Genomic DNA, 16,114 nt, shown 5'->3' with positions numbered 1-16,114 from the left:
GGGGTCTGGGGGACCCTGCACTGCTAACGTGTGAAATGGGTGTGAGAGCTGTGAGACCATTGTCAGATATATTAAGAAATACACCCCTAATCAAATGTGTACTTGATGAAGCATTTTAAAGGAATAGCTTTTAAGAAAGAACAAGGAGAAAAGAGAAATGATATTCATTGTGTTGTAAGGGTGCAAAAGGTCAATCTACAGATTCTCTTCTCTCTCCATCATAGAACTTTACTAAATAATAACGAAAAATATCAGTCTACCACAAGTCAATTGAAAAAGTAAGAACATTTTATTAATATGATGCATAAGTACCACGTCCCAAAGCACACATTTTAAATCTTGTATTTAGAAGGAAGCAGCAACCAAAATTAAACATTTGCAGGCAAGATGCACTTCCTATCTAGTTAAGGCACACTGGCTACAGCACATCCCCAACATGATAGAGGCTACAAAGTATTTCATAAAACTTCTCCAAATTAAAAACTATTTAATTTGGGGCAGAAAGACTTTCAGTGTAAATGCAACTACTGTAAGTTAACCTATGGTACTGCAGAATTTGATTTCGCAGACCCATTTGGCATTTTCCCACAGTCTGCCTGATTGGTGATGGGTGGGGTGACACAGCAGAGGTCTAGACCCAGTCCCTGGGACGGCGCAGGACATCCACCAGCTCTGCCTCCTTACTGCCCGGCTCAGGCTCCAGCATGTAGCCCCACCTGCACCCACACAGAACACACAGCCCTCAGGTCAATGTGCAGCAAGGACTGCTTTCAGCACAATGCAGACTGCTTACTGCTGGGAGTAGAAACAGGCTCCTGGAGGACAGGGCGATTATATTGAAAGACAAAAGAGCAACAGAGGCCTAGTCTTCCCAGGAAATGACCATGCTTAGAGAGGAGCATACTACTAAATAAATAATTTTGTAAAAGAAAATGGTGCTGCATTCTGTCATTCAATAAGTTCCTCTTGCACAAACCAGGCCAGATTGAGCCAGTTGTGGCAAATAATTTCAATTCTATTAGTAGGTAATTGAGATTACAGCATAATGTAATTAGATTTTAATTCTCTTTAGATTAGAGTTTGAGAACTAATAAAATATTTCATACAGTAACGACATGTTTTGCTCTTAAAGAAGATGTACTTCACTTTTGGGGATTATTTGATGAACCATTTATTTACACCACACTGGCTTTTAAAAAGCCTGTTCACTCTCATGACTTTTCCATAATCAAGAGATCTAAGACAGGGGTGGGCAATCCTGGTCCTGCACAGTTTGTTTCTCTCAAGGTGCTCATTCCACCTCAGCTCTTATCAGGGTCAACCAGCTTATTATTGACTTAATTCAACAGCTTCTCCCAGCTCTTCAGGTGCGGCTGATTTTAGGAGACCTAGAGAAACTGCAGCCACACCTACCCTCCATGACCAGGACTGCCCACCCCTGCTCTAAGATGTCTCCAACCTGTTTATCCTATAATCTCAGAAGAGACAGTAGGGACCCAAAACCCGTAACTGTGCAGGAAATGTCTGCTATGTTTTCTACATAGGGCATACTCACTTGGCTGTGATGGGCAATGAGGCAAAGAGAGTGTCAATTCTGAGTCCTGGCATGAGAAGCCCAAACTTTATTCCATTGTTATATATAAGATTAAATTCAACGTATCTAGAAAGAAAATACAACATTACAGAAGTAGATCATTGCTTGTTTGTCAAGCTGCATAAAAACCATATAAAAATAAAGGACAAAACAAACTTTTCCAAAATAAGGTTCAGTGCATGTTTTAGGGTTTATTGTTAACATTACAATGTAACAGGATATGTTTCTAGTTAGATATAATAACCTATACACTAGTAAACAAGTCAGAGTTGGACTCTTTAGCCTCGTGAATGGACTGATCCACAATGTGAGTTTTACCTGCCGTAGCGCAGCAGCTGCCAGGTGTCCTCCTCCTCAGAGTGGGGCTCCTCCAGGTGTGCTTTCACTATGGGCTGGTAGGCAGGCAGGACGGCTCTGGCACACGACTGCACGAAGTCAAAGTGCTTCTTGTCCTGGAAGTTCAGGTTGTCGAAAAAAATTCCCCCAACACCACAAGTCTCCCCTCTGTGCCTGATGAAGAAGTACTCATCACTCCTGTCCAGGGATCAAAGAGCACGGTCTGTGTTTAAATCCATCTAAATCTGAGTTGTTTTAATTATTTCTCAGTAATTAGATGGACAAAATATAGAATAGATTTGCTGGAACATTAAATAAAACCAAAGTATTTTCTTCTCCCAGGCTCTTTTGTGGCACTGACTCAAACAATCCAAGAGTGAAATGGACAAACCTGAACTTGTTGATAAGAAATGGGTACAGTGAGAAGTGCACAAGATCTGTGAATTGAGTTAAGAAAAACCTGAATGCTTCTTTTGGAACAAAAAGACTGCCCAAAGAATCATTCCTTCAGTAGAACATGAGGGAATATTTACCACTTCTTGAAGCGGGGGTAATAACTGAGATCGTGCTCATCACAGGCAGCTTTCAGGGTCTTGTGAAAGTGGATCACATCCTCTTTGACCAAGTATGCTGGGGTTAAATTGGCGACTCCCCCAAACCAGCCCTCTTCTGAACCTGAGGGGAAGAACACAGTAAAACATCAATGGAGCCTACAAGTCAGCTGAGTCATTCATGGTTATTCAGGATTCTGAGTTTTCTCTCCCTAGATTTGCATGGATCAGTGATGAGCCCTTGAAGCCATTCTTCAGCCATTCTGAGGTGGAAAGTCATGTCTGCAGCAGCACCAAGCAAATATATTGCTGTGGGAAAGGTACAGATCTGCATGGATTAATGTATCTTATATGGATAAAGGGAATTCAGACAAAATAAAATGTTTTTTGTTCATTTCAGAGAAATCTTTCAGGAGTGGGTGATGACACTGTAATTGTCTGTAGTGCACACATTTGGCAAGATATTAAATTCAATGTGAAAGCTGAATGTAATATACAGTATGAAAGACTACCTGACTTTGTTGCTTTCTGACAGTGACTTTGGCAAGATGAACATACAAGCCAATAAAACTCCTCCAGATGATCAATTTCTTTCATCTTGGTCTTGACAAACTCCTGTCTCACCCCCACTGTCCCCTCAGCTTGTCTGATTGTCCAGGACCTGACAGCTTCCTCCTGTTACAACTAATGAGCTGGTAGGTGAGGTGTTGGGAGCTGGATGGATCACTGGAGAATCATACAAATATATAGTTTTTAACTACTATATTGTTGATTAATTGGTTGAACGGCTTCCATTAGGTGCTGTACCATCGACAGTGGAATTGCCACACTCTTACCTCCAGGGCGTTCTAAAAAAATAGGAGCTGAAAGACAAATCAGTCTTGACAGCAAAAACTAAACCTCATCACTGAATCCTGGTATCACTGTGGGTTTAAAAAATGTAAATGTAAACATTGCAGGTGATAGAATGAGCACCAAACATCTAAGAAGAAGAGAATATTGGATGATTGGGAAACTACCATATGACTGAATTCCTGGGCTTAATGGAGCTAATAAAAATTACGTAACTTTCAGTGAGATGTCATGTATAACATCTCTACAAAACAGTGACAATGTGGTAATTATTTCTGGCAGTACTAATATAACAGTAGTACTGTACTTATGGCCTAATGCACTTTTCTTGTTTATTTTTATTGGCAGTATATAAGAGTCAATCTTTTCACCCACATGTACAGTATTTCTTGAAGTTAACTCTTCAAGGAACTTTTAGATTTTATATGTGTGTCTCGTATCAGCAAGAGAAAGTGTCCGTAGATGCCCTCTTCAAGAGCTGGATCTTACCATTCCTAAGTTTTATGACAAGGAGTCGCAAGGTGTAGCCGTATGAGGGGACATGAGGATTCCGGGTGTGAATAATAGTGCTTATAACAATGGCAAGGAACTCAGGACTGTCTGTGGAGAGAAGCACAAAATCAGGTTTAGGCAAGAACAAGTGTTGCCTATTGTAAGAAGTTCACAGTCCCTAATTGGAAATATTTAAGCTCTTATTTTTAACGACGTATCAGATGTTCTAGCATGGGACAGGAATTTCTCTGGATATAGAGCAGGGACACACACTTGGACTTTGACTGGGGGATGTTGTCTGTTCCAGAGCTTAGCTGGGAGGACCCAGGGGTGGCCCTGCAGGTTGCCTTGGTAATGAGGACACAGACAAGCTTGAAAGTAGTATAGGATTCCCAAACAACTAAAAAGAACCACTGGGTCTGTTATTTTCCTCAGAGTTTCTCAATTTATATTGGGATTAGCCTTCCTTGTAAAGTAAAAGGCATTAAAAGTTTGTTCTTTTCCCAGAGGTATGTTTCAAGTCTCTGCAACTAATAAGCTACAGTATTTTATTTTTTTCTTATCAGTTATGCACTTGAATAATTGCCATATTGTAGTATTTGTAATAAAAAAATGAAAACATGCACAACTACAAGCACAACTGGAATCCGGATTTCTAACTGAAAGGCTGTGGGTTCAAATCCCGATTTATTTGTGTGTTAGGTTCTTCACTTAGATTGTTACAGAAAAGAAATGTAGTTGATCTGGATAAAGGTATCAGTCAAATGCATTTCTAAAAATGTTATCTGTTATAATAACCAAACCAACTACTGTCTGAGACTGTTTGGGTAAAGATGGAAGTCCTGACCGTTTTTCCAGGCTGTGGACATCCTCCCAGCCTCACGCAGCTGGTCAGCGGCCTGAGAGGGCATGTGTCCACGAATCACACTCACATCCACAGTGGCATTCAGGAACTTGTTGCCCTCATACAGACACGAGGTTATCCCTCCACCTCCTGCATGGAAGGAAAAGACAAAAGAATTAAAATCCGTTAACATGCTAAGACCAGACACGTTCTCTCAACTAAAAGAATGAAGCTCCTGCAGATCCAAGGCTTTTTTAGGGGAGGAAGAGACGTAGAGGATTGTGCCATAATTTTTCACATGATTTATTTTTAAAAATAATTGCAAATATTTCACCTGAATTTTAGAACATTGTAAATAAAGAAGAACTGGAAAATCCAGACAATAATTAACATCTCAGTTTATCTTGGTTGTGCTGTATTCTTAAAGCTTTTTGAGTCACATGTATACTGTATTGTAACAGAAAGTTACTGAGAAAACTTGTTTTATCCTAAAAATGTTGTTACGGACAGAGCTGTGCTGCAGAAGCAGCTGGATACTTAGAACAAAGTGTGATAGCACCCACTTGTCAAGGGCACGGGATGTTTTAATAATGTTTATCTCTGCTGCTTGAAGAAGGGAGTATGAGAAACAATTTGAATAACTGCTCATCTTTGCTTAAAGCAAAACCTATAAGGAATGGAAAATTACTGCTTCGCCTGTCCTTGAAGTGTTGCATCAGCTTAAAAAAATAAATAAAACAAGGGCTCTCCCTGCTTGCTTTTGAATCAGCCTTCACTTCTCTGCACAGACGGGTGATGGCTTTTTCCCATATTGCAATATGAATAAAGACCTTACTGAGTGAATGAGAATACCTCTCCTGGCTCTTCTTCGCTAAAATTTCACGACAGTATATAATGCCAAATACAAGTGTAATACTATGTGTGCCGGCTGCAGTTTAGCAGTCAGGAGTAATTACAATTCACATGTGTACTTTTCTAAAACTCCTGCCTGAAGACTACAACCCACCAGAAACAGAGCAGAAAAGGAGCAAACTGTAGGCGATGAGGCAGTATGAGTGAGATGACAAGAGCACTGACCCTCTGCCCGTTTCCAGCGGTCCACTTGGAACTCTTTGCCATCGATGTCCTGGAGCAGCTTGCAGGTGTCATTCCGGACTCCGAACACCAGCTTCAGGAATCGGCCAGCCAGGATTCTGTTCTTCTGGCTGATGGTGTCAGGAATGAAGTCCTGAAGGTATGAAAGTAATGACTCTTCAGCCATCTCTCTCACTGCTGCTTGCATCTTCCCTGGCAATGAATAACTGGGCAGTTCGGAACACACTATTTAAACGTTTACAGGAGTTTCATTTTGGCATTGTCAGCAATTTTTTTTTTTTACATGATGTCATGATTCTAAAAAAACCCACCCTGGGAAATTTTTGGTCCACTACAATTTTTATAAAACATGTGGTGACAGATGTAGAAAATATGATTCATGAAGATGTCTTTTTGATGGATTGGCTGAACTTCAAATGTCATGAAAAATTTGTTAAACCCTTCACTCCCTTTTAATTATGTCTGATTTCATTTATTGTTGAATCACAAGTTATGTACCCACATTTTGTTAAGCGGATATTAAAGTTACAGTGACTCGACTTCATACTGAACCCCGAAGTAACACCAGCAGAGGAAAACCACAGGACACATATAGTACAACATGAAGGACAGGACACAGACTATGTGTATCACACTGCCCTGCAAACACCACAGGCAATTGGACTTTCACATTGCTCAGCTTAATCTAATTCAATTATGGACAAAGGCTTGATAATAATGGAATTTTGTATACAATTACAGTATATTAAGACTTCTAAACCATTAGTTTAATTAATCTTGGTCTAGATCTTCACCAGCAGTGTTGCTACTTGGCTCTCATTCCTGACATGTAAAGACTGTAATTCTATGGGAATTCTTTGGGAATATCAAGGGACTGTAGTTTTACAAGGGAAGCGGAGGAACCTGGGAGCATTTTCTGTCTCCCTCCAGGTCCTTTCAATCAGTGAGTCAAGTTCTTCATGTGGACTGCAAGACGCCAGCAGAAAACACACAGGTGTGGTTACTTGTTCATGTGGAAAAGGGTTTCAGGGAAATTGTTTTTTTTACACTTTTTTACACTTAAGAGGAAAAAAGTGAGAAGGTGAAGCACTGATTAAAGGACATTTCTTTCCCAAGAAGGACCTATCAGGAGAAGATTTGCATGTTAGACAAGAAAGAGTTGTCAGATGTTGTTATTACTTTCCTATAACTGATAAATTATGCAAAGCACACATGTCAAGTGTAATATTTCAATTATTCCAAATACTGTGAGAACTTCTCTAATTTAAAAAAAACATGTAATCTGAAAAGGAATTCCTCACCGTTACACCATTCTTAATTAACCAGCGTAGGGATATTTCTAACATCTGCTCTCACCTGCTTCAAGTTCTGTCGTGTTAGATTTTCCTTGAACTAAGTGGTGGTACAGCTAGAGAATTCTGTATCCCGAGTTCAAGAGCCTAAAATATTTTTTCTTCTTCTTTCTACTTAAAATAAATGTGCTTAATTAGAAGAAAGGATGAAAAGAATACATCTGGTAACAAAACGTCAGAAGAATTGAAAGACAACTTAGTGAAAGACCTTGATTGGCTGATTAAGAAAGAAGGGAAAAGGGAAAATGAGGTGCAAAATTGCTTATAGAATGATATTATGGCTGTAGCGACATGGCCTACAGTTTCACTTCAAAATTCAGTGTTGTTAAAGATTTCTAATCGTCTTTGTGTGCTTTAACGTTGCAGTCTTCTGCTTGTCTCTAAAAGCACACAAATGTAGCTAAAGAGGCCCATCTTTGTGATCTCACCCACAGAATGACCTAGTGGTCTTTGCAGGTGTGCAAGTAAGGGCGGTGTGTTTGTCTCTGGATAACGGTCTTCTCCAGGACAGTGACAATCTAAACTCCCATGATGGATGTCCACTGCTGGCTCCTGGGTGTCTAATGGAGTGCAATGGCACATCTGCACCTGATATTAAAGTCACAGGCCGTGATCAGTCAATCAACCAATCTGTAGGGTGGGTAGCAGAATGGGTAATTCATGGGGAATTCACAAACAGTACCTGCTGGTTCTCATTCCAAAAGAGTTCTTTTCCTAATTGAATTCCAAACTGAACTAACAAGCTGCATGACTGAAACTTTCAGAAATAGACTACGAGAAAAAGACATGCACAAGTATTTATTCCCTTATTATTTAATTCCTAGTGTGGCATTTAGGTCAACGCCTCCACACCGAACATGCCCAGCCTAATGTCATTTTAAGAATTTATACTTGTTTATGGGTTAAAGATAGTTGAAGGTTATTTTTTTATTTGTTGTCTTGTGGTATGGTGCTCTAAGGTTGAACTGGAACTGTATTATCTGCAGTAAAAGTAGAAGGAAACATTTGAGAATTTTCATAGTTTTATAACATTTAAGATAAATCTGCAAAATGCTGGGTCGTATCTGACTAAACAGGGTTTTAAAGTGTGTACAGGGAAGGTAATATGATAAAATGCTTTATTTTTTTCTCTAACAAAATTCCACATACGGTACAACATTTCTAAATCTTATGAATGTGAGCCAAAAAATAGAATTGTCTTTTTGAAACATCTTTCATATGTGAACACTGTGATCCAGTTAGTGGAATCTGCATTATGTTTTAAGTATTTCACTTCAAAAGCAGCAGTGACCTCAAGATGGTCATTGATCTATCCCTTGCAGAGTGGGAGTGTCATTCTCCCCTTCCTGCAAAGATAATGCCATAACTTTCTCCCATCCTGGTTCCCATGGAGACTAAAGTGACCTGGTGGCCGAAGAGATTATTGAAGAAGCCATTCGGGGAAGAACCAGTCTGAATAAGGAACAAGGGTTTGATAAGAGTGGGGTCTGGGGGACCCAGCACTGCTAACGTGTGAAATGGGTGTGAGAGCTGTGAGACCATTGTCAGATATATTAAGAAATACACCCCTAATCAAATGTGTTCTTGATGAAGCATTTTAAAGGAATAGCTTTTATGAAAGAACAAGGAGAAATCTAAAAAAAGAAATGCTATTCATTGTGTTGTAAGGGTGCAAAAGATCTACAGCTTCTCTTCTCTCTCTTCTTCACTTAATTTTACTAAATAGTAACAGAAAATATCAGTCTACCACAAGTCAATTGAAAAAGTGAGAACATTTTATTTAAATGGTTTATAAGTACCAAGTTCCAAAGTACACATGTAAAATTCTGTATTTAGAAGGAAACAGCGAAAGCCGCAACCAAAAGTAAACATTTGTAGGCAATCGGCACTTCAACAATCTTGAACATTTTTCTTTCCGGTTCAGGAACACTGACTTCAGCACATCCAGACCATGACACAGGTCACACAGTGTTTCATAACACTTCTGCAAAGTAAAAAGTATTTAATTTGGGACGGAAAGACTACAGTAAGTTAACCTATGGTATTGCAGAATTTGATTTCGCAGACTCATTTGGCATTTTCCCACAGTCTGCCTGATTGGTGATGGGTGGGGTGACACAGCAGAGGTCTAGACCCAGTCCCTGGGACGGCGCAGGACATCCACCAGCTCTGCCTCCTTACTGCCCGGCTCAGGCTCCAGCATGTAGCCCCACCTGCACCCACACAGAACACACAGCCCTCAGGTCAATGTGCAGCAAGGACTGCTTTCAGCACAATGCAGACTGCTTACTGCTGGGAGTAGAAACAGGCTCCAGGAGGACAGGGTGATTAAATTGATAGACAAAAGAGCAACAGAGGCCTAGTCTTCCCAGGAAATGACCATGCTTAGAGAGGAGCATACTAATAATAAAATATAATTTTAAAAGGACATTGTGCTATATTCAGTCTTTCACTAAGTTGTTCTTGCTCAAACCTGGCCAGATTTAGTAAGATCTGCCATCTCAAGCGCTTTGAGAAGCCACCTTTAAAGGTGCTATATAAAATAAAGTTTATTATTATTATTATTAAATAATTTCTATAAGATTAGTAGGAAATTTAAATCACAGTAAAACATAATTCAATTTTAATTCTACTTAGATAAGTGTTTGAGAACTAATAAAACATTTCATAATATGTTAACCACTATTTTGGCACCGAAATGTAGTTTTCTTTTACAATTATTTAAGTGTTTATGACCACTTATACGGTTTGTTTATACAATTCTTATGTCATAACACCATCTTGTGTTCCTGAAGAACATGTTCTGCACTTTTGTGAAATATTATTTGATGAACCATTTATTTACACAAAACAGGCCTTTAAAAAGCCTGTTCACTCTTGTGACTTTTCCTTAATCAAGAGATCTAAGACAGGGGTGGTCAATCCTGGTCCTGCACAGTCTGTTTCTCTCAAGGTGTTCATTCCACCTCAGCTCTTAACAAGCTCAATCAGCTCATTATTCACCTACTGGAACCAATTCAACAGCTTCTCCCATCCATCTCTTCAGGTGTGGAGACCTAGAAAAACTGCAGACACACCAGGCCTCTATGACCATCCCTGCTCTGAGATGTCTCCATCCTGTTTAACTTTGATCTCAGAAGAGATAGTAGGGACCAAAAGCCCGTAATCGTACAGGAAATGTCTGTTATGTTTTCTACACAGGGCATACTCACTTGGCTGTGATGGGCAATGAGGCAAAGAGAGTGTCAATTCTGAATCCAGATATGAAAAGCCCAAACTTCGTGCCATTGTCATACATAAGATTAAATTCAATGTATCTAGGAAAAAAATACAACATTACAGAAATAAGTCTTTGCTTGTTTGTCAAGCCCAAGAGAAAAATGGACAAATCCAAAGGACAAAACAAACTTTTGTAAAACAAACTTGTCCAAAATAAGGTTCAGTGCATGTTTTAGGGTTTATGTTCAACATTACAATGTAACAGGATGTGTTTCTAGTTAGATAGCATAACCTATACACTAGTAAACAAGTCAGAGTTGGACTCTTCAGCCTCGTGAACGGACTGATCCACAATGTGAGTTTTACCTGCCGTAGCGCAGCAGCTGCCAGGTGTCCTCCTCCTCAGAGTGGGGCTCGTCCAGGTGTGCTTTCACTATGGGCTGGTAGGCAGGCAGGATGGCTCTGGCACACGACTGCATGAAGTCAAAATGCTTCTCGTCCTGGAAGTTCAAGTTGTCGAAAAAAATTCCCCCTACACCACGAGTCTCCCCTCTGTGCCTGATGAAGAAGTATTCATCACACCTGTCCAAGAGTCAAACAGCATGGCCTGTGTTTAGATCCATCTGAACCTGACTTGTTTTAACTCTTTCTCACTTAGACGGAAAAAATATGTATTAAAATTGCTGGAACATTTAATTAATTACACACAGAATAAATCCTTTAGTAGAACATGAGGGAATATTTACCGCTTCTTGAAGCGGGGGTAATAACTGAGATCGTGCTCATCACAGGCAGCTTTCAGGGTCTTGTGAAAATTCATCACATCCTCCTTGACCAAGTATGATGGGGACAAATCAATGTGTCCCCCAAACCAGCCCTCTTCTGAACCTGAGGGGCAGAACACAGTAAAACATCAAAGGATACAATGGGTTAGCTGGGTCACTCATCGATATTAAAGAGTTTTCTCTCCTGAATCAATGATGAACACTACAAGTGAAGGCTTTCTGAGGTGAAAAGCAATGTCTTACCTGCAGCAGCACCAAGGAAATATATTGCTGTGGAAATGACCCTGATTTGTTCATTTCAGTGAACTCTTTCAAGAGTGGGTCATGATTAATAGAGCACATGTTTGAGAAGCTATTAAAATCCGTGTGAAGGCTACACAGCGGAAAGACCACCTGAAAGACCACCTGATTCTGTTGCTTTCAGACAGTGACTTTGGCAAGATGAGAATCATCTGTGCCAATAAAACTCCTCCAGATGATCACTTTCTATCATCTTGGTCTTGACAAACTCCTGTCTCACCCCCACTGTCCCCTCAGCTTGTCTGATTGTCCAGGACCTGACAGCTTCCTCCTGTTACAGCTAATGAGCTGGTCGGTGAGGTGTTGGGAGCTGGATGGATCACAGGAGAATCGTAGAAATGTATGGTGTTTAATTACTACATCATTGATTAATTGGTTGAACTGCTTCCACTATGGTTCTTTAAGATATAAACATTAGGGAAGACTGAATGAGAGACAAACATCTTAGAACAGCATACTGGATGATTAGGAAACTGCCACATGAGTGAATTCTTTAATGGGCTTAATGGAGTATATAAAAATTACTTCACTTTCAGTACGATTTAGTGAATAACATCTTTCTAAAACAGTGGCTTTGTGGTAATTATTTCTGTTATATGCATGCAGTTCATGTATGCAGGACACAGCATTGTAATGTGTTATGGAGTCATTCCAAAGTCTACTGTAGCTAAGCCTAACATCTTGCAGCAGCTAATTTTCAAAAACATTTTAATAAAGAATGTACTAATGGCAGCAGCCATATCATCCTGCAGCCCACTGAAGCTCAGCAGGTGTGAGCCTGGTCAGTACCTGGATGGGAGACCTCCTGGGAAAAACTAAGGTTGCTGCTGGAAGAGGTGTTAATGGGGACAGCAGGGGGCGCTCACCCTGCGGTCCAGGTGGGTCCTAATGCCCCGGTATAGTGGTGTGGACACTATACTGTAAATAAGCGCCGTCCTTCGGATGAGACGTAAAAACCGAGGTCCTGACTCCCTGTGGTCATTAAAAATCCCGAAAATTCGAGTGTTTCTCGAAAAGAGTAGGGGTATAACCCTGGCGTCCTGGCCAAATTTCCCATGCCTCCTAGTAATCCTCCTCTATGAATTGGCTACATTACTTTGTTCTCCTCCCCCCAATTCCCACTCCAACGGCAGGTGGAGCGACGCGCTGGTTGGAGTATTCTCGGTCGCAGTTAATGGCAACGTCAGCTCAAAGATTTGGTTCAAACCACCAAATGGAGACTGGTGTGCCGACAAGCGGAACCTGCTGATGCGGGATTAACGCTAGGAAAGAGAGAGTATTACTTACTCTTTAAGGAACCTTTAGATGTAAAATGTGTGCATAATGTGAGCATGAGAAAGTACATATTTGTGTCTAAAAACAGCTGTTTCTTCTCTAGATGGTCTCTTCTTAAGCTGCATCTTACCATCACTGACTTTTATGACAAAGAGCCGTTGGTTGAAGTTGTATGAGGGGACATGAGGATTCCGGGTGTGAATAATACAGCTCACGGCAATGACGAGGAACTCAGGATCCTCTGTGGGGAGAAGAGAACAACCAGGTTTAGGAAAGAGCAGGTGTTGGCCTTTGTAAGAAGTTCTCAGTCCCTAAAAATATGGAAAATATTTAAGCTCTCTTTCATAATGACAAACCAAATGTTCTAGCATGGGACAGGAGTTCTCTGGGACAGTAGTTCATAAAATATTGATTTCAAAGCACTGGTGCAGTAGATACATTGATATAGTGTAGTGGCCGCCACTGGATGTTTGGCAGGGAGACACACTCTGACTAAGACTGGGGTTGTTGTCTGATCCAGAGCTGAACTGAGAGAACCCAGGGGTGGCCCTGCAGTTGCCTTGGTAATGGGAGCACAGACAAGCTGGCTAAAAGCTGCAAGCAGTACAGGATTCCCCAACAACTGAAAAGACCCACTGGGTCTGGTATTTTTCGTCATAGTAATAGGCATTAAACGTTTGTTCTTTACACACAGGTGTGTTTCAAGTCTCAACAACTCAAGCTACAATATTTTGAAATTTCAGATCTATACATGCATAAGTTCCACATTATAGAACTGCAATTTTTTTAAAAAGAAGATGTGCACAACCACATGCACAGACTCTGGATTTGTAACTGACAGGTTGTGGGTCAAGTCCCAGCTGGGGCTCTGTTGTTGTTCCTATGTGTAGTAAGTTCACTGAGATTGCATCTGTAAAGAAAGGTAAGTTGATCTGGATACAGGCATCAGTCAAATTCATTTCTAATAATTCCATCAATAAAAATAATAATGAAAACCAAATACTGACAGAGACTGTTTGGGCAATGAGAAAACAGAAGTCCTGACCGTTTTGCCAGGCTGTGGACATCCTCCCAGCCTCACGCAGCTGGTCAACGGCCTGAGAGGGGATGTGTCCGTGCAACACACTCAAATCCACATTCGCATTCAAGAACTTGTTGCCCTCATAAAGACAGGAGGCAATCCCTCCACCTCCTGCATGGAAGAAACAGACAAAAGAATTTAAATCTGTTAAGACTAGATATCTTATACCTCTCAAAGAACAAGACTAGTAGAGATCCAGGGCTTCTCTAGGGGTCTATGAAATGAAGGTGGCTATACGAGCAAGTCCTTTTTCAATCGATTTCTTTTTTCTTAAAACTTGCAAATAAGTAAACTAATGAAGAACTGGCAAATCCAAATAATAATTAACATCTCAACTTTTCAGGGTTGTTCATTATGCTTTTTTAAAGTTAAATGCATACTGTATAATGCCAAATACAAGTGTAATACTATGTGTGCCGGCTGCAGTTTAGCAGTCAGGAGTAATTACAATTCACATGTGTACTTTTCTAAAACTCCTGCCTGAAGACTACAGCCCACCAGAAACAGAGCAGAAAAGGAGCACACTGTAGGCGATGAGGCAGTATGAGTGAGATGACAAGAGCACTGACCCTCTGCCCGTTTCCAGCGGTCCACTTGGAACTCTTTGCCATCGATGTCCTGGAGCAGCTTGCAGGTGTCATTCCGGACTCCAAACACCAGCTTCAGGAATCGGCCAGCCAGGATTCTGTTCTTCTGGCTGATGGTGTCAGGAATGAGGTCCTGGAGGTATGAAAGTAATGAATCTTCAGCCATCTCTCTCACTGCTGCTTGCATCTTCCCTGGCAATGAATAACTGGGCAGTTCGGGACGCAATATTTAAACATTTACATTAGTTTCATTCTGACAGACCATGCCATCAGGAATTTTTTCTTGTACATGATGTCATGCATTCTAAAAAAGCATATTGGGAAATTCGTGGTCCACACGTTTCTCAGTAAAACATGTGATTTCAGATGTAGAAAATATTATGTTTCTTTATGGAGTGCCTCAATTGCAAATTTCATGAAATAATTATTATACTGTGCCCTGCAAAACCATTTACTCTTTTCTAATTATATCCCATTTCAATTAGAATTGAACTGAAAATGACATACACATGTTTTTGTTAAGTGGATATGTTTTCAAACAACTTGAATGTATAAACTGACACTGAGATGAAAAAACTTACTGTACTAGCTCCTGATCTGTCCTTTTCTACAACTGTATTGTTTTGAAATCTCTTGGGTCTTCACTGACTATGAGGCTTTTCGATTAGAATATTTTAGTTTTTTATTATTCCGCAAAAATGCTCCTTTCACCCATAACGGTTTTCAACTCGAGCATTCAAAGTTTTAATATAACAATAGTAACTTTAAAAACTGGATATCTCTTTTGGGAAAAGGGATGAATACTTTTTCTGGATTTCATTTCTTTTGTTGTTATTCCATGTAAATCATGTGTACTGTAAATTGCTCATCCACAGTATACACATTCACATAGTTGTCTGATCATCTTGAATTAAAGTTGCCCAGAATAAATATGTTGAATCATAGGTGTATATTGGTAATAAGTATGATAATTTATTAATCTACTGTATTTTCTGCTTATAACCTTTTCAGCTACATCAAGATTATTCAACAATAAATTATAAAGTAATTTTATTAACTGTACAGTATAAGAACACTGCCATCAGTCAATGGTGCCGTATCTCAAAGTGCCTCACCAGCTTCATAATTGTATTAATCACTATTATAAAAATATGACAGGACAGCTTTGTCAGGAAAGTAACAGAAAATTCAATTCTTTAAAAGAGCCCTTATATTTAAATGGTTATATCTGAATGAATGAAATATATAATCCCCATTACAACTTGAGAAAGAATGTTTTCTAACTTCCATTTCTGGGGAATTAAAAAATCTGGGGATGCATCCTTTGACAATAACCTACAACCTCCATTGGGGGTCCTTCTCATTTATAACTTTGGTAGGCTACATAAAAATATACAAATATGAGGAAGGTCTTATAAATCTCCTGTACGTGCATTTTGACAGTGGACCATATCTTTTGAAAGGGCATCAAATAATGTATCAGAGCACTTCATGATTCCCATGGAATATATTGAGAAAATGTGTGAATTTTGTGAATGTTAAGTGTTCTTTCTGTGCAATGAGACCTGATTCAAGTATTTAAAACCCTCTAAATCACAAAGAGTTCATGCCCATGGCCAACTTCAGATTGAAATTTAAAACAGAAACTAGTGAACACAAATAGAAATTACAGAGAATTGCATGTAAAACACCTCCTAGAATAGGAGACCCTTCCTTTTTCGAAGGGTTGTGAGAACATACTACCCAACAAT

General features: G+C 39.8%; 2 protein-coding genes across 2 annotated transcripts; both read right to left on the bottom strand.

Moving 5' to 3' along the window:
* Positions 1-277: 277 nt before the first annotated feature.
* On the bottom strand, positions 278-5,960 carry LOC148835686 (oxygen-dependent coproporphyrinogen-III oxidase, mitochondrial-like). The gene is made up of 7 exons (XM_088914537.1): positions 5,747-5,960; positions 4,673-4,819; positions 3,823-3,933; positions 2,464-2,605; positions 1,913-2,128; positions 1,556-1,660; positions 278-716 (listed from the first exon to the last, which is right to left on the bottom strand). Exons 1-7 carry the CDS (start codon positions 5,949-5,951, stop codon positions 632-634), a joined length of 1,011 nt encoding a protein of 336 aa, XP_088770663.1. The 5' UTR covers positions 5,952-5,960; the 3' UTR covers positions 278-631.
* Positions 5,961-8,869: 2,909 nt separating this feature from the next.
* On the bottom strand, positions 8,870-14,575 carry LOC148835685 (oxygen-dependent coproporphyrinogen-III oxidase, mitochondrial-like). Its single transcript, XM_088913973.1, has 7 exons — positions 14,346-14,575; positions 13,741-13,887; positions 12,826-12,936; positions 11,082-11,223; positions 10,702-10,917; positions 10,329-10,433; positions 8,870-9,329 (listed from the first exon to the last, which is right to left on the bottom strand). The coding sequence occupies exons 1-7, from the start codon at positions 14,548-14,550 to the stop codon at positions 9,245-9,247; spliced, it is 1,011 nt and encodes a 336-aa protein (XP_088770099.1). The 5' UTR covers positions 14,551-14,575; the 3' UTR covers positions 8,870-9,244.
* Positions 14,576-16,114: the final 1,539 nt, after the last annotated feature.

Source organism: Atractosteus spatula, chromosome 4 (genome assembly GCF_055471065.1).
Source record: "Atractosteus spatula isolate fAtrSpa1 chromosome 4, fAtrSpa1.hap1, whole genome shotgun sequence".
Lineage (NCBI taxonomy): Eukaryota > Metazoa > Chordata > Actinopteri > Semionotiformes > Lepisosteidae > Atractosteus > Atractosteus spatula.
This window is presented reverse-complemented; position numbering and strand designations above follow the sequence as displayed.

Coding starts and splice junctions, on each gene's coding strand:
- LOC148835686 (XM_088914537.1), bottom strand. CDS start 5,951: ATGCAAGCAGCAGTGAGAGAGATGGCTGAAGAGTCATTACTTTCATAC. Junction 2,606..3,822: donor TGTCATAAAACTTAGGAATG/GTAAGATCCAGC, acceptor TCTTCCCCTCAG/GTTCAGAAGAGGGCTGGTTT. Junction 717..1,555: donor TCATTGCCCATCACAGCCAA/GTGAGTATGCCC, acceptor GTGTGGGTGCAG/GTGGGGCTACATGCTGGAGC.
- LOC148835685 (XM_088913973.1), bottom strand. CDS start 14,550: ATGCAAGCAGCAGTGAGAGAGATGGCTGAAGATTCATTACTTTCATAC. Junction 12,937..13,740: donor GTCCACAGCCTGGCAAAACG/GTCAGGACTTCT, acceptor TTCTCCCCACAG/AGGATCCTGAGTTCCTCGTC. Junction 9,330..10,328: donor TCATTGCCCATCACAGCCAA/GTGAGTATGCCC, acceptor GTGTGGGTGCAG/GTGGGGCTACATGCTGGAGC.